The 25,834-nt window shown below is 39.4% G+C and overlaps 1 protein-coding gene and 1 non-coding gene across 2 annotated transcripts; one reads left to right on the top strand and one right to left on the bottom strand.

Annotated features, from left to right (window-relative positions):
- The first annotated feature begins 6,385 nt into the window (after window positions 1-6,385).
- On the top strand, window positions 6,386-20,035 carry LOC149495556 (uncharacterized). The gene is made up of 8 exons (XM_089723198.1): window positions 6,386-7,130; window positions 13,926-14,689; window positions 14,735-16,574; window positions 16,695-16,929; window positions 17,545-18,070; window positions 18,338-18,484; window positions 18,650-18,843; window positions 19,474-20,035. The coding sequence occupies exons 1-8, from the start codon at window positions 6,386-6,388 to the stop codon at window positions 20,033-20,035; spliced, it is 5,013 nt and encodes a 1,670-aa protein (XP_089579324.1).
- Window positions 6,881-6,987, bottom strand: LOC149495557 (small nucleolar RNA R71). Its single transcript, XR_016321510.1, has one exon. It is a non-coding gene; the product is annotated as a small nucleolar RNA R71 (small nucleolar RNA).
- Window positions 20,036-25,834: the final 5,799 nt, after the last annotated feature.

The following is a 25,834-nucleotide window of genomic DNA, read 5'->3' as shown; positions in this document are numbered from 1 at the left end:
CCAAAGGCCTTAAAATCAATCTTTTAAGCGACAAATCGTTTAAATGAACCATTTTGGCACAAATGCCTTAAAACCAACTTCTTTGGCGACGAACGCCTAATCGAATCAATCGATCTTTTGGCAAAATGCCTAAACAAAAATCATGCACCAAGCATACATTAAATCATGCACAAAGCATACACTCAATCATGCACAAAGCATACACAAAATCATGCACAATGCATACACACTTATGCACAAAGCATACACACTTATGCACAAAGCATACACACTTATGCACAAAGCATACACACTCATGCACAAAGCATACACACTTATGCACAAAGCATACACACAAAAATGCACAAAGCATACACAAAATCATGCACAAAGCATACACACAAAATGCACAAAGCATACACAAAATCATGCATAAAGCATACACACTCATGCATAAAGCATACCCATTCAAAGCCCTTCAAAGAAGGCCTATCGAACTACGTTGACTTTGATCTTCCATTCAAACGGAAGTACGTAGGCACGTTCGGGATTTCACCCCGGGTGGCAAGTCAAAATCACTCAAACATTTCATTAATCCATCATTTACCTTGCAAAGCATTCATTCATCGGTTAGTTCATCAACATGACATAGTCTCGGGATCCACCTCGGGTTCGCAGACTGTGCCTTAAACATTGGGATAATTAATCTAGTAACTAGGTTAATTAAAAATGGAGTCACTTAGGGTTTTTTCCTAGTTTACCCTTAAATAATTAAACAAGGTGGCGACTCACACACATCACGTGTATTTCTTCTCATTCATCATATGCATCACATGCATATGACATTTGGGGAAGGGGTTCACACAATCGATCAAGCATATCATCAAGCCTTGGAATAGGAAACCTGTACTTGATCGTTATCTTGTTAACAGCCCTTGAATCTATCACCATTCTCCACTTGCCATTCTTTTTAGGAACAACAAAGGCTGGCACAACACAAGGAGAAACACTCTCCCTTATAAAGCCTCTCTTTAACAATTCATCAACTTGCTTTTGTAATTCATCACTCTCTTTAGGACTCATTCTATAGGAGTGCTTATGAGGAATTTGAGCTCCCGGAACAAAACTGATCTCATGTTGTATTGATCTTAGAGGGGGCAAACCGATAGGTAAAGTGTTCGGGAAAACTCTCTCAAACTCTCTAATAAGAAATTGTACCTCTTTTGGAATCACATGATTCTGTTTAGGCTCATCCTCCACATCAATTGGAACATAGCTAGGCAGCCCTTCCATGATCTCACTCTTCTCATCATTGGATAACAATCCAACCATTCCAACTTCTCTTTTCTTCTTTCGCTTCTCGGGTAGTAACGGTGTGAGCAAGATGGTGTTACCCTCATGGAAAAAGGTGTAAGTATTGGCCTTTCCTTGGTGTTGCACATCCTTATCATACAACCAAGGTCTCCCAAGAAGCAAGTGACAAGCTGTCATTGGGATAACATGGCAGCTCACCTCATCCACGTATTGCCCAATTGCAAAAGGAACTAGACACTTCTTAGTGACTTTAATTTCATGCTCAGAATTCAGCCAAGCCAATCTATAAGGGTTGTCAATTGGCTCAGTTTTCAGTCCCAACTTCGCAACCATTTCATTGGATACAACATTCTCACATGCACCACTATCAATAATAACTTCACACAATTTATTTTTTGTCAAACATCTAGTGTGAAATAAGGATTTCCTCCTCCAATCCTCCTCATTCTTTTCAATATTCAAAATACGCATCATCACTAAACACTCCCCATCTTCCATTGCATCACAAACTAGCATATCTCCCTCATCAACATTCAATTCACTATTTACTGCAACAGAATCAGCATGGTATATTTCTTCCTCAATCTCCTCTATCTCTCTAAGGGTCATTACTTTCCTTGAAGGACATTCAGATTGGAAGTGTCCATACCCTTGGCATTTGAAACATTTCAAAGCATTCTTAGAGGTACTTTTGGATGGTGGGACAGATTGGGTATTTCTTGGTGTGTTGGAAGTGTTTTTAAGGGGGGGTTTTGGTGAAGGTGTGTATGTGGTCTTGATAGGGGCAGCATTGGGGCTACTAGAGCTGGGTTTGTAGTTATAAGGTCTGATATTGGTTTTGTTTTGGTGTGAATGCTTCAAACTTGTCTCACTTCTTAGTGCTAATCTCTTCAATTCAATAAGAGATTCATAAGGATAGAAGCTTACCATGTCTTGGATGTCGAATCGCAAGCCTTGGAGAAAACGCCCCATGATCAGCTCCTCGGTCTCCTCGACCTCACACTTCAATAAGAATTCCTCAAATTCCATGGTGTATTGTTCCACGGTTTTAGTATCTTGTTTGAGGCTCAACATTTTCTCAATCATTTTCTGTCTATAATGGGGTGGCAAGAACACCGCATCCATCTCTTCTTTCATCCTATCCCATTGAGTAATTTGAGGCCTCCCTTCCCTCATCCTTCGTTTTTGCAAATTATCCCACCAAAGGGCAGCATATCCCTTCAACTTCATAGCAGCAAGCTTCATTCTTTTGTCTTCGGACACCTCCCTCAGTTCAAAGGATCTCTCCATTGAGTATATCCATTCAAGATAGGCATCAGCATCGATCTTACCATGAAATTCAGGTAATTCGATTTTATAGTTGAAAGATTCTTCTTGTCTTTCAACACGGATGGGTGGTGGCAAACGCCTTGCCCCTTGGCCAAATCCTCCATGAAATAATCCTCTCCCTCTCCCTCTAAAACCTCCACGTCCCAACACAAGGTGTTGGTCCTCTCCATTGAAATCTTCATTAGTCAGTTCCTCTTCATGAGGACTTTGGGTATTTGGGGGAGTATTTTGGATGAGTGTTTCTAAGGCTTCATTCTTGGCCTTAAGAACTTCCATTTCCAACCTCATTTTCTCAATTGCTGAGGCTAGATCTTGATCTTCTAACATGACTTGTTTGTCTTTGTTAAGAGATGCTTGTTGGTTATTAAGCATAACTTGAAAACAAATGAAAGTGAAAGAAGGTAAGATTGTTGGCTCTGATACCAACTGATGGCGTGGTGGAAAGGACTGTGGTTTTGATAGAGAAACACGAGTGCTACAGTAACTTGCTACAGGAACTCAGAAGCATCCGTGCTACAGTAACTTGATTCAAAATGTGATGAAAGGCTAAGATAGTTGATGGTGAAGATTAAAATGAAAAAAGATAGATGATTGTTTTTGGAAACAAACAAAACCCAATAGTTTTTAGAAACTAATAAAACCCAAATGTGATTAACACTTTCTTGTTATTCCAAATCTCCCTTTCAAAATACACAAAGTCCCTTTATATAGGGAAACAAGAGATAGCTATAAACTCCCTTTGAATGTGTTGTTCAAAGACACAATTTCAAAGGACACCTAACTAGGTTGAAAACAATACATTCAAAGATACACCTAACTAGGTTGAAAACAACTTATTCAAAGGACACCTAACTAAGTTTGAAATAACTCATTCAAAGGCACAATTCAAAGAACACCTAACTAAGTTTGAAAACAACACAAATGAGCTGGAATTCATAGTCAATGATCAACCAAGTGCTCCTTGATTATTGTCTTCAAAGATGATGGTTTGAAGGAACCCAAATGGCCCTAAAAGGAGCTGTAGCTTCAGATTGAACATGTCACTCCCACCAAGCCCATCTTCACTTGGACTGTCTTCATTAACTTCACTAATGGAATCAAGACCAAGGCCCATGTCTAGGACAGCTTGTAAGGCTAGGCTAGATGGACCTCCATCACTATCCTTTAGGGCTGTATGCACCCAATGATGCTGAATCATTCCATTAAAATGAATTATGTTGTGATGTTGTGCGCATTCACGCATTCATCCCATACTTCACAAAAAAAAAAAATTCCATTTCAAAGCTGGAAAATCACATTTTGGTCCCTGAGACCTGGAAAATTACATTTTGGCCACAGAGGCCCAAAATTCACAATTTGGCCCCTAAGGCCCAAAAATTCTCAATTTGGCCCCAAAGGCCCAAAAATGCCCAATTTGGCCACAAAGGCCCAGAAGTTCACATTTTGGCCCCTAAAGCCCAAAAAATTCTCAATTTGGCCCTGAAGGCCCAAAAATTCTCAATTTGGCCCCAAAGGCCCAAAAATGCCCAATTTGGCTACAATGGCCCAGAAGTTCACATTTTGGTCCCTAAGGCCCAAAAATTTCCAATTTGGCCACAGAGGCCCAAAAATTCTCAATTTGGCCCCAGAGGCCCAAGAATACCCATTTTGGCCCCAGAGGCCCAAAAATTTCCAATTTGGCCACAGAGGCCCAAAAATTTTCAATTTGGCCACAGAGGCCCAAAAATTCTCAATTTGGCCCCTAAGGCCCAAAAATTCTCAATTGGGCCAGAAGTTCACAATTTGGCCACTAAGGCCCAAAAGTTCACATTCTTTGCCATAGAGGCCCAAAAATTCCCAATTTGGCCTAAGGCCCAAAAATTCACATTTTGGCCCCTAAAGCCCAAAAAAAAAAATTTTTTTTTTTTTTGAGAACTTAGGGCCTTTCGAAAAGTCGAGGCGTCCAGCCCTAAGCACTCTACCTTACATATCACATCCCATTGGGTCCTATCCTAGGTGTCCTAGTGATAGCCTCGCAAAGCGGGCAAATCTTGTTATGTTATTTTGATATAAATTGCATAAATGCATGATTGTTTTTGTACATTTTACGTTTGTTTGTGTTGTTTTTGTTTCAAAGTAATTTTTAGGAACACAGTCGAAGCAAAGATTTATTCTATACAAAAATAAGGCCAAAACAAGTTGAAAAATGGAAAGAATCCTTAAATCAGACCTCGCGCCGCGAAGCAAGTCGCAACAAAGGAAAATGCCCAAAGTCGCGAGCGCTACAAGAGGACGCGCGCGCAACCCACACCCAGAAAAAGAAAGTCGCGAGCGCGACATCAACCTACGCGGGCGCGACAAGCAGATTTGAGAGTCAGAAACAATTAAAGCAAAAGTCGCGAGCGCGCCTTCCAACTGCACGGGCACGAGAATCACTTTTGAGAGGCAGAAGGTTTGCCGGCAAAAGTCGCGAGCGCGACTTCAAGATGCGCGAGCGCGAAAAGAACTTCTGAAAGGCAGAAGCATTTGGAGAAAAAGTCGCGAGCGCGACCTTTACAAGCACGAGCGCGAGTCGAGATTTCCAGGAGACGTAATTGCTGCCTTTTCATCAGAGAATCATATCTTTCCATGCAAGGGTCGGGACTCCTCCCAAGAGAAGTCACCTCAAGCACCTCTTGGCCAACCAATCACTACCAACACCACCATCACTCTCCTCCTTTATAAATAGCAATCAAAGTGAAGCAAAAAAAAAAAAAAGAGACAGAGAGATACAGAATTAATTCTTATTCAGAGTTAGATTCACAAAACACTTAGATTGTATTAGGAGAAGTGTGTTAGTAGTACTTAGAGCAAGATTGACGAAAGTCACTTGTTATTGATTGTGCCAAGAAACACCAAGAAGTTCCTCGAGGTGTGACGCCCTCCGGAGGCTTGAGTTACATTCTTGCTTTCTCTTGTTTTATAGACTTATTGTATGTTGTTCTTCATAACTCTTCTATGCAAAGCAACAATATTTAATTGATAGTATTCAATAAAAATTCTTTAAGTTATCTTTTGGTCTTTGTTTAATCAAAGTTACTAGATTATATTCTCAGAAGGAAATAGTTTAGTAAAGATCAAAGAGATTTAATTCATTGAATTGAATTTGCATATGAATATTTCACTTATTTCTGTTGAAGTTAAAACTGTCTTATTGAAATAATCAAAGAATAAGAATTAGGTTTAATATTCAACAAGATAGGGATTTTGTTATATGTAGAAATACATATAATAGAAAGTGTAATTCTATACTGAAAAGTTGAATTAAATTATACCATATGTAATTAAAGAATTCTTTATTGTATATTACAAGCTTTTGAATAGAAAAGAGAAAACCCTGTGCATGATTAATTATTCTAAGTATTTTACTACACACCTGTCTTTGTGATTAATTATACTAAGTATTTGACTGTACACTTGTCTTTTAATTTAATTAAACATTATCCTTAGCATAAATAGAAAATAATCACTTCTGTATTTATTTTTGTAAACACATCATTAAGAATAAAGTAGCAAGTGGACTCAACCCGTTCTTCGTGGGATTGATCTTTTATTACTACGTTGCGATTCGTATACTTGCGAGAACTCAAAAGAAACGCAACAAGTTTTTGGCGCCGTTGCCGGGGAACGGTGTTCTGTCATTTAACGAAATATTCTTATATGTGATTTGCATTTTATTTTAATTAAGATACATACTTATAGTTGATTCAAAATTTTGCAGGAACACACAGTTTACATAACTCATATGCCAAGTACCAGATCTTCAAACAGTGAATTGGAGGATTATCAACCTGAGATTGAACAATTTCTTTCACAACGAAAAAAGAAGAAGAAAAGAAGAAATTCAAGAATCATGGGTGATGGAAATCCACCACAGAGGTTAATGGACTTTGTGACTCCAAGTTTAAATGGTTCACAAAAGGGAGTAGTACGTCCACCGGTAAATGCTAACCAGTTTGAGATTAAACCGGCTTTATTACAAATGCTCCAAAATAGTGTTCAGTTCTACGGATTACCAAATGAGGATCCTAACTCACATATAGCCAGTTTTCTTGAAATCTGTGATACATTCAAGATGAATTCGGTACCAGCAGATGCCATCAAGTTACGTCTATTTCCTTTCACATTGAAAGACAAGGCAAAAGCTTGGTTGAATTCATTACCACCAAACTCTATCACTACCTGGGAAGAACTAGCCCAAGCCTTCCTATCAAAGTATTTCCCACTAGCAAAAACCGCTAGGCTTATCAAAGAAATAACCTCATTTACCCAGCATGAAAATGAGTCCCTATATGAGGCATGGGATCGCTATAAAGAGCTCCAACGAGTTTGCCCACACCATGGCCTTCCCCAAAATATATTGATTCAAACCTTCTACAATGGGGTGACACCTTCTACAAGAGGAACTATAGATGCCATGGCAGGAGGATCATTAATGAAGAAGACTACTACTGATGCAATTGAGCTACTAGAAGAGATGGCTGACAGCGGTTTTCGCAAGTGTACGAAATCGCAACAAGTAATATAGAGTAAGAAAGTATCGTATCCACAGGGATTGTTTATCAATTACCAAAATTATGTTAACCTATTATTATTTAGGTGATGATAAAAGGAATTCGCTGTAAAGTAAATAAAATTCAAAGTAAAAGAGATCAAACACAAAATTTAGGTGAAAAGAAATCAGGGGATTAAGCTACTAGGGAATTTGATTTCATTTAATTCTACCCAGCTTATTCTATTAGTTCATTAATCAAGTTTAATTGTTCAAGTAGGAGAAAACAACCCTAAGGTTACTAACAAGCTCTCCCGATTTATTGTTAGCTATTCTAATCCAATTTAATCACCTATCTTAATAGTGAAATTAAAATGAATCAGATCATTAGGTTTTATGGTTGTTTTATGAATTCACAACTTAATACTTTATTAACTTATGAAAGCCCCCCTTGAGTCAAACCATATAGTTTCCACATCAAGTTATTATTCTCAAGTAAATTATTACCTTGTTCATATCAATAACCCTTCTCCCGAATGTGGTTATTGAAATAATTCAATCCAGGGGAATTTTTCTGCCTGGAAGCCTTAAGCATAATAATAAGTTATAACAAGAACAAAGAAAAATAAATCTAATATTATAAGCTGGAATCGAATTAAATTACATCAAATCCCTAGTATAAAAGTTTAGCTAGACATAGTAATTAAATTAAGCTCAATCATACTTGAATCATTCATTATATTTAAAGACAATAATAAAGGAAGAAACAAGATGAAGAGTTTAGAATAAAAACTGTATCACAACTATGTTGATGGCTTCCTTGAATCTTAGCACAATTATTTAAAGCTTGAAATCTTTGAGAAGAAGAGAATTATGTGAAGTGTTGCACCAAAAATGACCTCTCTTACTATGAGAAGTTCCTCCCTTTATATAGAGATCCTGAAGGCAAGTCTGACTCCTTTTAGGAAAATAGAATCCTTATTTAGCACAAAATCCTTTATAGGAGATCATAACTGTTTAGGCTCTTGATTTCTTCTTGATTAGGACTCCTTTTTCTTCAAGAATAGGTCCAGGTCTTGTTTAGTGTGTTTAGGAAACTCCCTGAAGTCGGCCCATGTGAGAAAGGCTTGATTTGCATGTTAAATTCACGCTGGTTCCGCCTGGGCAGCACGGGCGTGCTTCATGGCACGGGCTGGGCGTGCTGTAGTCTGGAGGTCTGGCTAGTGAAGCACGGGGCGTGCTAGGTAGCACGGGCTAGTGAAGTACTGAGGCACGGGCGTGCTACAGAGCACAGGCAGGGCGTGCTCTTCTCTGGAAGTCTGTCTAGAGTTGCCATGGGCGTGCTATGCTTGACACGCCCTAGTCCCATTGTAGCACGGCCGTGCCTTTTGACACACCCTGGCCGTGCTCTCTTCTGTCTCTTCTTTGGTTTACTTGGCTTCTAGCACGGGCGTGCCTTCCAGCACGGGCTGGGCGTGCTAGAAGCTGAGTGCCTTGCATTCTAAAGTTCTTTTCTGCGCCAAATTTCTGCAATTTTCTCTTAGATCAAGCGGATTAAAGACCAAGGAAGCTTTTAAACACAATTACACTAAAAGTGATTTAAAATTAAATTAAAGAAGTAAAAACTTACTAAAATTCTAATAAAAACTATATTAAAAACACTATAAAATTTACACTTATCAAAATTCCCCAAACTTAAACCATTGCTTGTCCTCAAGCAACAAAACTAAAGGAAAAATAATTTGACGACACTAGTTTAACATGGTTGGAGATGATTTCCATAATCTTTCATGATGTCATGATTAGTAAACAAGTGAATAAACTCAATCGTTCTCCATGCTAATCATACTTAAGTTTGACTTTTATTTTTGAATAAAACACATTCATTGAGTAAAATACAAGTTTAAAGAGATTGTCAACACTAATATTTATTCAATTTATGATAAATAGGACATGAATTATCTAAAGAATTTTCAACCTTTCAAAAATAAGACAATTGATAGTGTAACAGTGGCATTCCCATATGCAGAATTAGTCATTCTTTCTCCACGATTTAAATGCATACAATTAAAAGATCAAAAGGTCTTTATTTTGGGTTGTAATGGGGCTTTCTTGGTGCAAATTTTGCTTAATCAAAAGAAAGGATAAAAAGGTAGTCAAAGAGTACAAAAGAATGTATAATATTCAAGATTCTATTTTAATTAAACTTTTACTAGTTTTAGGGAGTGTTGGTTTTGAAGCTTTCTTACTAGCTAGAGGCATCTTGTGCAAGGTCTTTTCTTAATATTTTGGCACTATTCTTACTTGCTTTACCATTCTTCTTGCATTCTTTTGATTGCTTTGCATGTGCCTTTCTTGATTCTTTCCTCTTTTCTTTATTTGCTAGTATTGATTGATGAATTCTCCCTCTTTGTTGCTATATTCTAATTAAAAGTCGAATCTTTTAATCATACAATCCTTTGTACTTAGGGTAAGAGATTTGAATTTGGCTTTAATGGCCTGGTTTATTTATGGTGAAGAAGAAAATTGTACGGTTTAAAGCTTCAAAGTGGGTTTCAAAGGTCATATATTTTTGTTTAGGTAGTTTAGGCTATATAAGTGTCAACAAAAATTGCCTAAATCATCTCTTTCAAGATGTAAACATTTAAATATCTCGCCTCGAAGGAAGTTCTAATTTTTGTTCTAGGAATGCCAAGGTTTAAAATACTTTAGAGTAAAACACACCTTTATATCATAACTTTCATAAAAATCAGTGTTTTAAGAGTCTAGAAACAAATAGTTTAGATCAATGAACATGATTGAGTCAAAAATTCAAATTCAAAACTTAAATATGCTAGAATTTAGAATCGACTATATTTAACACTCATTACTAGACATGAGAACTTTCAAGCTTACTTGTAATCATTCCAAAAATGTTAAACAAAAACAAACATTTTTGCCAAAATTCCCTTCCCCCAATTCAATCAATCACATTGTCCCCAATGTGCATAAATTCCCCAAACTTATTGCATTACGAGAAGGAAAGCAGTAAGAGAGACGAAGAAATCTTACCAACATTGTATTGAACAATACAATAGAACGGGTGTGGGAAGAGTCTTAGCTAAAAGAGCAACTAAACATTAAGAACAAAACAAACTACTAAAAAGTTATAAAAATTCAAATAACAAATAAACTAAAGTGAAAGCAACCAAGACAATGTATTAGAACAAATAAACAAAAATAAAACAAAGAAAAGTGAGAAATCTGTCAATTCTCTGGAGGTGGAGGTGACTGCAGAAGCTGGAGGATGGTCTGGAGTTGGCCTTGCATGGTGTCCATCCGAGAATCAAGACTGCCGTTCATAATCTCGATGGACTGGAAACGGTCTGCGATCATCGTTTCCATACATTTAAGGTGCGTGTCAAAGAGGTCCATCCGAGACATCATTCTTGTAAGGACTTCATCGTTCGACATGTTGGCTGTGCCTTGGAACGATGGACCGACACCGGAAGTACCTGCACTAAAAGAAGAAGGAAAAGGAGGAGGATTATCCTCTTCCATGTTAGCTCCACCGGCTGCCTCTGCTCCTGCATCATCAGGATTAGCCTCTGGGGCGCCCACTACTTGATATGTATCCCCGACTTTTTCAATCAGTTTCATATGTATCATAACATCTAGGTCCAGTCTAGTATTACGCCCTCCTCCTATACTATCATAAATTGGCCTAGCCGGGTTCCAAACCTGTAAGTATCTAGCAATCCGAGTTACAAAACATCCCACCATTATGGCCCCCTTGTCGGCTCCAGCCACCTTTCCAAATTTTTGGCAGAGCCAATAACCAACATTCAATAAAACCCCATTCTCAATAGCCCACAGAAAATATAATTCGTTCAAACTTAGTACCCCATCGCTTTCACTCCTTCCAAAAATGGAATTAGATAAGAATTTGTGAATGTAGCGCAAGGAAGGTTTTTTTTAACTTGGATGCTTTAGAATATCTAGGATTGTAATTCACTTCACCTGTCAAATTTTGCCAAGTATTACGCGCACTAAAATCACTAGATATTTGTATCTGGCTATTGTCTGTAGGAAACCCAAAAATGTGGCTAATTTCATTCACAGTTAGTTCAAAGTCTTGACTAAGAAGCCTAAAGTTAACCCTGCTTGGTGGTGAATTAGACAATAACGGAATAAAAGCGCGATAGGAACTCAGAAATTCTAGAGTTAGAGGGGCATAGACTAAGTCCTTCATATCAATAAATTCCCCCCATCCTATTCTCTTAAGAGGGTCTAACACAATATCCCTAAGACCCACTTGCGCTAAGGCAGCCTCATCGATAAATCTATTCGGTAAAATAGGCCGAAGAGATAATTTTGTGTACCTTTCTTGTTGATCAGATGAGGCAAATTCGAATGGAATTTCAGGAGGTGAAGGAGGTTGAGGAGCCGTGGAGGATTGCGTAGTCGAACGCGTCCGAGCAGCAACGGATGATGCGAGTCTGCTACGTTTGTATCTAGGAGGCATTGTTGGAGTTGATTATGTGAAAATTTTGGGTGGAGAGTGTTTGATTTGAGAGAAAAGGGAGAAGAAAAGAGAAAGTTTGAGAGAAAGGAGTTGACGGCTAGGGCGTGCGAGATGGAAAAGAGAAAGTTTGGAGGCATGCTCTTTAAATAGGGGCGCCAATAAATGAGTTGGTCTGATCGTGGCACGGCCGTGCTGATGAGCACGGCCTGGGCGTGCTCCCCTCTGACCTGCAAAACAACAAAAGTGGCGTACCTGGCACGGGCGTGCTACATAGCACGGCTCGGGCGTGCTCTTCTCTGCCTCTCAAGTTCTTTTCGCGCTCGCGCATATGAAAATCGCGCTCGCGTATTTTGCTGGCAAACTTTCTGCCTCTCAAAGGTGCTTTCTCGCGCCCGCGCATATGAATATCGCGCTCGCGTCTTCTCGCGTCTTCTGGTCCAATTGCTTCTGACCCTCAGATCTGCTTGTCGCGCCCGCGCATATGAATGTCGCGCTCACGACTTCAGCTCGCGCCCGCATATATGGGAGATGCGCTCGCGAGTTTTTCTTGTAAATCTTCTGACTCTCTTTTCTAATTGTCGCGCTCGCGCTTGTGAATGTCGCGCTCGCGACTTGGGCGTGCCACTTAGCACGGCTAGGGCGTGCTCTCCTCTGACCTTCAAGTGTGTTAATCTCTTTTCTATGGCACGGGCGTGCTGATGGGCACGCCTGGGTGGGCTGGCTTCTCATCTCATGGCACGGGCGTGCCACCCAGCACGGCTAGGGCGTGCTTGGTTCTGGATTTCCACTTTTTCCTACAAAAACTCTTAACTAAACAAAAGAACACTTATGGAGAAAATTTGGGATTTTGACAAATAAAATAGGGAATAAAAATAAATAAATGGACGAAAATTTAAAAAATAGATGGGTTGTCTCCCATGAGCACTTTTGTTTAACGTCGTTAAGTTCGACGCACTTATCTTAATTTAGGCTAAGCAAGACCAATTGTAGTCTTGATGTGTTCAAAGGTTTCATTATAATAGCTTCTCAAACGTTGAGCATTTACCTTGAAACTTCGATTCGACTTACCATCCACTATTTCAATCGCGCCATGAGGAAAGATTTCCTTGATTGTGAATGGTCCAGACCACCTAGAGCGCAACTTACCAGGAAATAACCGAAGTCTAGAGTTATAGAGCAACATCTGCTGGCCTACCTTTAGATCCCTCATGATAATGCGCTTATCATGCCATTGTTTGGTGCGATCTTTGTATATTTTGGCATTTTCATAAGCGTGAAGGCGCATTTCATCCATCATGTTTAGCTGTAGCAAACGCTTTTGACCAACCTCCTTTGCATTAAAGTTAAAAAATTGAATGGCCCAAAACGCCTTATGTTCTAACTCTACAGGAAGATGACAAGCCTTACCATACACCATGCGATATGGAGACATACCTATAGGCGTTTTGAATGCCGTTCTGTAGGCCCATAGAGCATCGTCTAGCTTTTTGGACCAATCCTTTCTCGATTGTCCAACAGTGGTTTCGAGGATCTTTTTGATTTCTCTGTTAGTGACCTCTACTTGTCCACTGGTTTGAGGATGATATGGAGTACCTACACGATGAGTGACACCATATTTTACAAGAAGGGAGTCTAAATATCTATTACAAAAATGCTTACCTCCATCCGTGATTATCGCCTTGGGAGTTCCATGCCTTGTAAAAATGTTTTTCTTGATGAAGCTCATCACACTTTTGGCATCGTTATTTGGAAGAGCAACAGCTTCTGCCCACTTTGACACATAATCCACCGCCACTAGAATGTATTGATTTGAATATGATGGTGGAAAAGGTCCCATAAAGTCCAGACCCCATACATCGAAGATTTCAACTTCAAGGATGCTGTTCAGGGGCATTTCATGTCTCTTCGAAATGTTACCTAACCTTTGACAACGATCACAAAGACGAACATAGTTATAAGCATCTTTAAAAAGATTAGGCCAATACAAACCACTTTCTAGTATACGCGCAGCTGTCTTGTTTGCTCCAAAGTGGCCTCCACATTCCATTGAATGGCAGAATTTAAGGACACTTTCTATTTCAGTTTCCGGTATACATCTCCTGAAGAGCTGATCACTACAATACTTGAACAAAAATGGCTCCTCCCAATAGTAGAATTTGATATCATGAAAAAATTTTTTCCTTTGTTGGTAAGAAAAATTGGGAGGAGGGATTTTGCAAACAAGATAATTAACAATATCAGCGTACCAGGGGGTTTGAGCATTTGCCATTAGAAGAAGTTGCTCATGAGGAAAGCTGGCCAATAATAATAGCATATGGCCAACTGAAAGGGCTCAGGTAAGTCATTCTACTACTAATAATGAGTCTTCATCTTCTTCAAAGAATTCAGTAAAGAAAGTGCATGAATTAGATCCTTTAACCATGATGCAAGCACAAATTTCTACTTTGTCTTATAAAATTGATAACTTAAACATAAGTAAATCAACACCTCTTATTTGTGACAATTGCGGTCAAAATGGGCATGTGTCAAATGAATGTAATTATAAGCATCCGGGTATGGAGGAGCAAGTTAATTATGTCCAAGGACAAGTTCGTGGTCCGTACTCACATACTTATAATACTGAAAATCGTAATTATCATAATTCCTTTTGGAGAAATCATGATAATCAGGAAAGGGGCAATCAGGTTAGTCAATCTCAAGATAGGCTGGGACAATTGACTAATAAGCTTGATAAATTTCTAGAGGGATTCAACCAAAAGATGAGTAGTCAAGATGATAGTTTTAAATGGTTAGAATCAAAGTTTGACAAGTTATTCGAAAATCATTCATCATCCATACATAATTTGGAGGTACAAGTAGGGCAGCTTGCAAGTGCCATTTCCTCACGTGAAGTGGGAAATCTTCCTAGTAATACAGAAAAGAATCCTAGGGAGAATGTAAGTGCCATTGCCTTACGAAGTGGAAAAATAGTAGATAAAATAGTTCCTTCGGGTACTGATGTTAATGTTTTGAATAATGCAACTGTGGAGCCGGTTTGTGAACCGAGCATTAAAGTAAATAGTGCAGGATCAAGAGGAAAAGAAACAGGAAAAAATAAGGGGAAGGACAATGATAAAACATATCAATCTAGGCCCCCTTTTCCGCAAAGGCTCAAGAAGCAGGAGCAAGATAAGCAGTTCTTAAATTTTATTGATAAACTGAAAAATTTGCATATCAACATGTCGCTCATGGAAGCTATCACACAAATTCCAAACTACGGTAAGTTCCTTAAAGATTTGATCTCAAAGAAACGTAGTTGGGAAGATGTGTCGACAGTCACTCTAACTGAGGATTGTAGCTCCATAATCTCAAGTAAGTTACCTACTAAACTCAAATATCCAGGGAGTTTCACTATACCATGCAAATTAGGTAAAGTAGATTTTCCTAGATGTCTATGTGATTTAGGAGCAAGTATTAATTTGATGCCATTATCTCTCTTTAAGAAATTAGGACTAGAGGATGAAGTTAAAAGAACTAATATGGTTTTACAACTTGCTGACCAAACTATTAAAAGACCCTATGGTATCATTGAAGATGTACTTGTTAAGGTTTTCAAATTTATTTTTCCAACTGATTTCGTCATACTTGACTTTGTTTATGATAAAAATTGCCCTCTTATTTTAGGAAGACCATTTATGAACACAGGGAGAGCATTAATTGATGTTTCAGAAGGAAAATTAGTCCTTAGGATAGGTGATGATGTCATTGAGTTTCATATAGATAAAGCTATGAAATATCCTATGGATGAGGGAAATTGCATGAGAATTGACATAGTTGATGCATGCATACAAGAAATATTTACCTTGGAAGGTAATGAAAAATTTGAAGAAGAAAATGTCAATATTGAAGAAGAGGAGTTTATAAATTTAAGACCTGAAATGTTACTTAGGGAGCATGAACCTTTACCACCATCAATTGAAGTTCCACCAATAGTAGACCTTAAAGAGTTACCAAGTCATTTGCGATATGCTTTCTTAGGTAAAGATCACACACTTCTTATAATTATTTCTAACAAATTAACTGTAGATCAAGAGAATGATTTATTAAAAATTGTTAGAAATAGGATTAAGAGTATAGGATGGCAAATTTCTGACCTTAAGGGGATAAGTCCAAATCGAGTCATGCATTACATCAATCTTGAGGATGGACATATACCTAAGGCAGAAAGACAAAGGAGACTTAATCCTAATATGAAAGAAGTAGTGAAGAAAGAAATTATCAAGTTACTAGATGTAGGAATAATATACCCAATTTCGGATAGCCAATGGGTTAGTCCAATTCAGTGTGTGCCTAAAAAAGGAGGAATGACTGTAGTAAAAAATGAAAATGGTGAACTAATTCCTACTAGGACCACTACAGGTTGGAGGGTATGTATTGATTATAGAAAACTTAATTCAGCCACCAGAAAAGATCATTTTCCATTACCATTCATAGATCAAATGTTAGAAAGAATTGCTGGTCATGCTTTCTATTGTTTTCTTGATGGATATTCGGGATATTTTCAGATTTATATCTTTCCGAATGACCAAGAGAAAACCACATTTACTTGTCCATTTGGTACATTTGCGTATAGACGCATGCCTTTTGGATTATGCAATGCACCTGCAACATTTCAACGTTGCATGACTGCGATTTTTAATGACTACATAGAAGAAATTATGGATGTCTTTATGGATGACTTTTCTGTGTATGGTGATTCATTTGAAGGTTGTTTGAAAAATCTAGATCTTGTATTATCAAGATGTGAAAGTGCTAACTTGGTTTTGAATTGGGAGAAATGCCACTTTATGGTTGATGAGGGCATTGTTTTAGGGCACAAAATAAGTAAGGAAGGAATCCAGATAGATAGGGCAAAGATAGAAGCTGTAGAAAAATTACCTCCTCCTACTACGGTTAAAGGTATAAGATCTTTTCTAGGCCATGCAGGATTTTATAGAAGATTTATAAAAAATTTTTCTATCATTGCTAAACCTCTAACTAACTTACTTGTTAAAGATGCATCTTTTAATTTTTCTCCAGAATGTTTAGAGGCTTTTAAAACTTTAAAGAAGGCATTAGTAAGTGCGCCTGTTATAGCAAAACCCAATTGGGGATTACCATTTGAAATAATGTGTGATGCTAGTGATGTTGCTGTTGGTTGTGTATTAGGCCAAAGACATGAGAAAAAGTTGCATGTGATATATTATGCTAGCCATGTTCTAACTAGTACTCAAATGAATTATACAACTACTGAGAAGGAAATGTTGGCTGTGGTGTATGCATGTGATAAATTCAGATCATACTTGTTAGGAGCAAAAGTCATAATCTATACTGATCATTCTACATTGAAATACCTGTTTGCTAAAAAAGATGCAAAACCACGTCTTATTCGATGGGTATTATTATTGCAAGAATTTGACATTGAAATTAGAGACAAAAAGGGTTCTGAAAATTTAGTTGCAGATCATTTATCACGTCTAGAAAATGAAGAAGGACCAATAGGAGAAACTACAATTATAAATGAAAATTTTCCAGATGAGAATTTAATGTTAGTACAACATGTTCACACACCTTGGTATGCTGACATTGCAAATTTTCTAGCTTCTAACATCATACCTCCAGATATGACTTATGCACGAAAGAAGAAACTCTATGCAGATGCTAAAAATTTCTTATGGGATGAACCATTCTTGTTTAAAATATGTATGGATGGTATAATTAGAAGATGTGTAGGGGAAACAGAAATACAAGATATACTTATGCATTGTCATTCTAGTCCATATGGAGGGCATCATGGAGCAAATAGAACTGCTTCAAAGGTTTTGGAAAGTGGCTTTTATTGGCCCACTTTGTTCCACGATGCTCGTATATTTGTCTCTCATTGTGATAGGTGTCAAAGGGTTGGCAACATAAGTCGAAAAGATGAAATGCCTTTATCCAACATACTCGAGGTAGAGATATTCGATGTATGGGGAATAGACTTCATGGGACCATTCCCTATTTCACAGGGTAAAAGTTATATCTTAGTAGCTGTTGACTATGTTTCCAAGTGGGTGGAAGCACAAGCTTGTGTCACAAACAACACCAATACAGTGGTCAAATTCTTAAAAGCATTATTTACCAGATTTGGGGTTCCAAGAGCAATCATAAGTGACGGAGGTACGCACTTTTTAAATAGATCGTTTGAAAGCCTTTTGAGGAAATATGGAGTACATCACAAGGTATCTACCCCATATCATCCACAAACTAGTGGTCAAGTGGAAATTTCAAACCGTGAGCTTAAGTGGATTTTGGAAAAAACTGTCAATTCATCACGAAAGGATTGGTCGCTTAAACTCGATGATGCACTCTGGGCCTATAGAACGGCATTTAAGACACCAATTGGGATGTCTCCCTACCGTTTAATTTATGGTAAGGCATGTCACCTACCCCTAGAATTGGAATATAAAGCATATTGGGCAATAAAGTCTTTGAATTTTGATTTAAGCAAGGCTGGTTACAAAAGGAAACTTCAGTTAAATGAACTAGATGAGATCAGATTATTAGCATATGAAAATGCCAAGTTATACAAGGAAAGAACTAAGAAATGGCATGATAATCAAATTCGAATCAAATCATTTAAGGAAGGAGACCAAGTGTTATTATTCAATTCAAGATTACGCCTATTTCCTGGAAAACTGAAGTCTAGATGGAGTGGACCATTTGAGGTAATCAAAGTTGCAGAACATGGAGCATTAGAATTGAAGAATCTATCTAATGGTTCTACACTCGTGGTAAATGGACAACGGTGTAAGCTTTGTTTGGGTAATAGGATTGAGGATCCACCACAGGTAACATTTTAAATCGATTTCATAAGTATGTATAATTTCAATAACTACTTAATATACTTTGTTTATTATAATGTATTATTTGATTATTTGTTTTTATCAGTTTAAAAAAAAAAAAAAGAGGAAACCCATCAAAAATCAAGTGTGCTGGGAATTCTATTTTTGCAGGAAGCCAAACTTGTGAGCGTGAATTTTCCACAAAGGGAGTCAGAAGCTTTAAGATCCCAATTCACGAGCGCGACATCTAATCTGTGCGAGCGCGAGTTTTTGCAAAACAAGTCAGAAGCAAAGAGATTCACTCTCGCGATCGCAATAATACCAAGCACGAGCGCGATTAGGGCACAACAGAGGACAGAGGCCAGGCAAGAACCATTCGCGAGCGCGAATTTTCAGACGCGATCGCGACTCCAGAAAAATTCCTGGCGCGATTCCACAAATCTTTGGCGCAACTTTCTAACGGTCAGAAATTTTCAACTGCCCTCTCACATTCCAATCAATTCTTCTCCTTCCCAAGGCATTCAAACCTGCAAAAACTGTAAGTAACCTTTCAAATCCAATCAAAACTCTTCCTTTTCAACTTCCCCATTAACTACTCAACCCTATCCTTCCCTAAATTCATCTATATAAGAAAATCAATTCCTTTCTTTACAAACCCCCAAACTCTGTCACTACAAAACCAATTCCCAGCAACCCTCCTTTCTACATATCTTAAACAACAATATCCCCGTCCACACTCACACCATGCCATTCAAGCAAAAAGCCAGGAAAAACAAGGAAGGATCTTCATCCTCTGCACCAGCACGAAAGGATTTGGCCACCAGATATAAGGCTCCTTTCCCCATATATACTATGGAGGAAGGGGAACGCTACACACGTCTTGCCAAGTGCACTTTCACAAGTATGTATCTTCTTGACCAACCCTTTTTACAGACTACTGGCATTTTGGTGAAAGTGCAGGAATATTTGAAAATTTTAAATTTTGAAATATTTAGTCAATTACAAATCCCTGAAAATGCTAAATTAAGTTTAGAGTTATTGACTACTATTGATTGGGTGGATGATAATGAAATGGCCATCAAATTTAGAGTGGATGGAGAAGAATTAACTGTGGGATATGGTAAAATGCATGAATGGTTAGGATTCCCCAAAAGTGAATGTGCTCCTAAACTGAAAGGATGGAATGCATCTTCCGTTTGGGAAATACTAACGGGGCAATCAACTTTTACTCCCCGAAATGCTGGAAATAAATGGATAAAAGATAAGAGTATTTTATACCTGCAAAAGTATTTGTGTTATGCCTTGTTTGGACGGGTGGAAGCCTCCAAAGTCCAAACAAGAGACTTGTTTGTGTTGGACTGTATTTTGCAGGGAAAACGAGTGGACGTTGCAGGAATAATACTTGATACAATATACAACGCCTCTCGTCATCAAGGCAAAGTTACTTTAGGAGTGGGTAGTTTGGCGCCTATCATGGCATATGTTGCTCGAATGCCCATTCCACCTTATCAGCCCCAACCTACAGACACTTTTAGTATATGGATGGCACATTCTTGAAAAAGACAGGTTTGGTTGAAGAAGTAAAAACTGGTAGCACAGTTCTTTATCGTTGGAAGCCATGGGAAACAAGAGTCGGGCAAAGCGATCGTAATGAAGGAACCTCTGATGCACAAACACAAAGACAGCTGTGGACCCCTCCCCCAAATATCATAGCATATGATGCATATGATAAAGGACAGAAATGCACGTGAATGTATGAGTCGCCACCTTGTTTAATTATTTTAGGGTAAACTAGGAAAAAACCCTAAGTGACTCCAATTTAATTAACCTAATTACTAGATTAATTAACCCAATGTTTAAGGCATGGTCTACAAACCCGAGGTGGATCCCGAGACTATGTCATGCTGATGAACTAACCTATGGATGAATGCTTTGCAAGGTGAAAGATGATGTAATTGGGACCAATGAAAAATGTTTATGTGATTTTGACTTGCCGCTCGGGGTTAAATCCCAAACGTGCCTACGTACTTCCGTTTGAATGGAAGATCAAAGTCAACGTAGTTCGATAGGCCTCTTTTAGAGGGCTTTGAATGAGGATGCTTTATGCATGAGTGTGTGTATGCTTTGTGCATTTTGTTTAGGCATTTTGCCAAAGAATTGATTGATTTTTAGGCATTTGATGCCAAAATGTTGATTTTAATGGCTTTTAGCCAAAAAGATTGATTTAGGCAATCGTTGCCAAAAATGATTAATTTTAGACGATTGTCGCCAAAATGATTGATTTTAAAGCTTTTAGCCCAAAAGAGTGATTTAGGCAATTTGATTGCCAAAATGATGTTGATTGGGCGATTGTCGCCAAAATGATTGATTTAAGGCTTTTTGCCAAAATAAGTTGATTAATTTTAAGGCATTTTGCCAAAAGATCGATTTAATTGTAGGCAACTTGTTGCCAAAACGTGATCAATTAAGGCTTTTAGCCACAATTATTAATTAATTGGACTTAAGCAGGATTTGCTTGAAATAAAGGCGATTACACCATAGCTATTAATTAACTAGGTGTTTTGAGCCAATATTGTCGGATTTAGGCCTTAATACCGCGATTATTAATTAATCGGGCATTTAGCCTAAATTCATTTAATTGAGGCAATTTGTTTGCCTAATGATGGCATGGATTTATGCAGTTGTAGAATTATTAAGAGTAGAAAAGAAGCATGCATGAAGTGCTAAAATTAAATAGGCAGAGTTCAGTTCATGTACCTGATTTAATCGTCGACCGCTTCTTAACTCCAGGTTAAGCTCCTCGTTAAGGGAATTAATTTTAATTTAATTTTAAGTGACCAAGTATCACAACAATAAAATAAAACTAAAATTAAAAAATGCAAGAAAGCAGTAAAGAATCGCAAAGAGCGTAGGGAGAAGGAGCGTCCGTTAACACAGACTGAGTGTCTCAAAACGGAGCCCCAGAGCCATTTTTTATAGGAAAAAACGTGATCCCGGGCGCCCCTGCCCGCGTTCGAGGGCGGGCACGCCCGCCATACTGGGCGGGCATGCCCGCCTGGCCTGGGCGGGCATGCCCACCCCCGCGGGCGGGCATGTGTGCCTTTTCCCCTTTCTTTTTCTTTTTTCGTTCCGGAGGCTTTTCCGGGAGTTCTAGACCTCCAAAAAATATTCTGGGACCAGTTTCGCGATCCTCGCGATGTCCCGGACGTTTCAAGTACCATATTGGCATACTTTCGGTAAACTCCCAAAATGGCCTTCGGTCCGGCCGGACTGCTTGCAATCCGGGAAAGCTGGCTCTTCGAGCCTCAAAATAAATGGGTATTCACAGGCGACTGCAGCCGCCTGCGATAGCGGCTACCGCCGCCTTTAAGGGCGGCCGCCACCGCCGCGGCCGGGAAAACTGGCTTTTTGAGCCTCAAAATTTAGGTATTCACAGTTTCCCCCCACCGGCAACCAAAAAAATGTTTTATGGGCGTCGGTGGTTGTCTGAAAACCAAATTTTGTAGGCGAGAATCAGACGCGTCCAGAGGACCCGCCTTTTAGCCTTTTGATTGGGAATTTTTGGGCCTTAGGACCCAGAATGTGAATTTTGGGCCTTAGGGGCCAAAATGTGAATTTTTGGGCCTTAGAGGCCAAAATGTGAATTTTTGGGCCTTAGGGGCCCAGATTGAGAATTTTCGGGCCTTAGGGGCCAAAATGTGAATTTTGGGCCTTAGGGGCCCAAACGTGAACTTTTGGGCCTTAGGGGCCAAAATGTGAATTTTTGGGCCTTAGGGGCTCAGATGTGAACTTTTGGGCCTAAGGGGCCAAAATGTGAATTTTGGGCCTCAGGGGCCAAAATGTGAATTTTTGGGCCTCAGGGGCCAAAATGTGAATTTTTGGGCCTCAGGGGCCAAAATGTGATTTTTGGGCCTTAGGGGCCCAGACGTGAACTTTTGGGCCTTAGGGGCCAAATTGAGAATTTTTGGGCCTTAGGGGCCAAAATGTGAATTTTGGGCCTTAGGGGCCCAGACGTGAACTTTTGGGCCTTAGGGGCCAAAATGTGAATTTTTGGGCCTTAGGGGCCAAATTGAGAATTTTTGGGCCTTAGGGGCCAAAATGTGAATTTTGGGCCTTAGGGGCCCAGACGTGAACTTTTGGGCCTTAGGGGCCAAAATGTGAATTTTGGGCCTTCGAGGCCAAAATGTGAATTTTTGGGCCTTAGGGGCCCAGACGTGAACTTTTGGGTCTTAGGGGCCAAATTGAGAATTTTTGGGCTTTAGAGGCCAAAATGTGAATTTTGGGCCTCAGGGGCCAAAATGTGAATTTTTTTTTTTGCCTGTATTTCGGTCCTGAACTTTGACTGTACCTGCGCTTGGTTAGTACTGAAAACATGTATGCATGATTATCAAATTTGAAAGAAAATAGGATTTTGTTTCAGCCCATTTTATGGAAAATATATATATATATATTTTTTATTCCTCATCTTTTCTCGAAAATCGAGCCAAAAGGCACTTTTCAGCTTTTTCTTCTCTCATTCTCCTTTTCTCTCTTTTTTTTTCTTTTAAAGATGAACCATAGCATGCACAGCTGGACTAGGAGTCTCTCCAAAGTCGAAAAGATCAATTTGGGGAGGTACGGTCTTTCTCCTGTCATTGCTCTTCGGGGTGTAGTAGTTGATTGGGATTTTTACGAGCCTGTATTAGACTTTGGGTCCCGGAAGCCCACGTTTTTCGGTTTGGGGCTATGATGGAGGAAATGTGCCCTCTTTTTGAGGAATTTTGTGCGATTATAGGGTGTGCTCCCAATGCTCCCTTGGTTAGGCACGAGGTGAAAGTTGGGTATGTTAAGTCATTTGAGAACTTGTTTCGGTTTAGCCGGCCACAGGCTAGGGCTATGATTGTGGATGATCAGAAGGCGATTCTGCTGCCCCTGATTGATGGATTTTCAGAGACTTGCTTGGACGACCCTGACCGGATGAGGCTGAGGATGCGGGACCTGGTTTTTTGTTTATTAGCTGGCTTCTTGTTTAACCAAGACCCAGGCTTTGGGGATTTGCATCTTTGTCCCATGGTTCGACAAATGGAGGATAGGGGTTGTATTGGCGGCATTGTGCTGGCTGAGACTATTAGGAGCCTTGACAGGGCTGCTTTAGGGTTTGATGACTGGACAGTTTCTCCCATTATTCTCCAGGTATTTTCCTTCTTCCCTTTTTTTTGTGTTTTGTTATTATTTTTCACTCCCTTGTAATAGAAAGGATCCATTATTCAGGTTCGGTTGAAGGACCATCTTCGAGTGGTCACTGCTCCTACCTCCCTTCCTTATAACCCTTCTCAATATCGCATGCGGAGGATCTTGACCACATATCCTTCTATTGATGCATGGACTTCATGGTTGATTGAGTTGGGCCCAAATGAGATACTGTGGTTTATCTCCTGGTACAATATCAGCCGCTTTATTCAGGTCAGCTTCTGCCATTCTCGGGTTTACCTCCTAAGCCTTACCCACTGCACTTGGTACTGCGCTTCGCGCGTTTTGAGGCAGATGGGGATAGATCAGACTGTCCCCATTATGGATGATATTTCGACTGATGCTGCCATTACTGCTGGTGTTACCCGAGCTGTCCTTAAAGCTTGGGTTAGAGATCACCGCATGGTGAGACCTCTACCCGATCCTACCAGTGTTCAGACTTCTCCCGAGTACCGGGCCTGGTTCATTGCCGCTGTCTGGCCGATTGAAAGACCAAGGAGGACTGCACTGCTGAGTGTTCTTGAAGGTTGGGTTCAGGCTGATGTTGAAGAGGAGGTTGGGACAAGTGAGGAGATTGTGCTGGCCCCTCGGACAGGCAAGGCTGGGCAGAGTTCAGTAGAAGACTCAGAGGATGCCGCTCCGCGGAGGCGACGAGATACCTAGACTCTTATGAACTTTTGTGATCTTTTTCTTGTTTTGCCTTTCGTTTGGGACTTTGGATTTATCTTTGGATGTATGCTTTACACTTTCTTTAGTTATTTTGGACTCTCTTGCTTGATTCTGGATTATTTGACTTTGTCATTAGGCGTTTGAACTTTCCAAGCATTTGCCAACTTTTATTTATTCAAGCTCTAATTTTTGCCTAAGCCGCCCTTTTGGGTTTTTAGCTTAGCGAGCTACCCCTTTTTGCCTAAGCCGCCCTTTCGGGTTTTCAACTTAGCGGTTCTTTCTTTTCTTTTTTTTTTTATTTGGCAAAGAAGAATGAAATATGAAATGTTTTTTTTATTAATGCTTAGACCGCGCCCAAAGAGGGCTGCCTACATATCTCCGATACATAATTTCTTCTTTTTTTTCAAGGAGAATCAGGTCTAATGTAGCTCTTTCTACATTATGCAAATGATTACAACTACACAAAATATCTTCTTAACTGATCTAAATTACACGGATTTGTGAATTCCAAACCATCCAAATCAGTCAAGATGACGGCTCCGCCGGATAATATTTTCTTCAATACGTAGGGTCCAGCCCAATGAGGACGAAATTCCCACGTGGGTCCAGGATTGGCTGTCTAATTTCTTTCAGGACCAAACAACCTTCTTCGAGTTTTCGGTCTTTAACCTTCTTGTTAAAATGTCGCGCCATCCTTCTTTGGTAAACTTGAGCTTGGTGGATCGCTTGCAATCGCTTCTCATCCATTCCCAAGAGTTGTAAATGATAATTCTCAGCCCAATCTGCTTCGCTGATCTGGCTTTCCCGGATAATTCTTGCCGACTGAACTTCCATACCATATACCAAAGAATACGGAGTCGCCCCAGTAGGCATTCTGATAGAAGTCCTGTATCCCCACAAAACATTTGGTAATTGTTCATGCCATGCCCTATGTTTCTGAACTGTCTTTTGCAAAATGACTTTTATAGCCTTGTTCGCAGCTTCAACGGCCCCATTTGTTTGTGGGCGATAGGGTGAGGACTTATGATGTTGAATCTTCTTTTGCTTTAAGAGGTCAGCGAATTCGCCTTGAAAATGAGACCCGTTATCAGTAATGATCTCGAATGGTGTTCCGTACCGACAAAGGATGTTGGCACGTACAAACTGCGCTGCCTTCTTGGCGTTCAAAACTGAAAAGGAAGCTGCCTCAATCCATTTGATGAAATAATCTACAGTGACCAGGATAAACTGATGGCCATTAGAGGCTTTCGGGTGGATTTTTCCAATTACATCTATGCCCCAAGTTGCAAAAGGCCACGGTGAAGCAATTGGATTTAAATTGACCGGAGGCCGTTTTTGCAGCTTAGCGAAAATTTGGCACTCATGGCACTTCCGCGCGTGCCTCACATAATCCGCATTCATAGTTGACCAGTAATAACCTAGGTTCATGATTTTCCGAGCCAATGCTATCCCATGCAT

Source organism: Jatropha curcas, chromosome 6 (genome assembly GCF_041381405.1).
Source record: "Jatropha curcas cultivar XTBG-Jc1 chromosome 6, XTBG_Jcur_1.0, whole genome shotgun sequence".
Lineage (NCBI taxonomy): Eukaryota > Viridiplantae > Streptophyta > Magnoliopsida > Malpighiales > Euphorbiaceae > Jatropha > Jatropha curcas.
The sequence above is the reverse complement of the archived record's forward strand: the minus strand, read 5'-3'. Positions and strand labels throughout refer to the sequence as shown.

Coding starts and splice junctions, on each gene's coding strand:
- LOC149495556 (XM_089723198.1), top strand. CDS start 6,386: ATGCCAAGTACCAGATCTTCAAACAGTGAATTGGAGGATTATCAACCT. Junction 7,131..13,925: donor AGAAGAGATGGCTGACAGCG/GTTTTCGCAAGT, acceptor GTTGCTCATGAG/GAAAGCTGGCCAATAATAAT. Junction 18,485..18,649: donor GGATTGAGGATCCACCACAG/GTAACATTTTAA, acceptor CTATTTTTGCAG/GAAGCCAAACTTGTGAGCGT.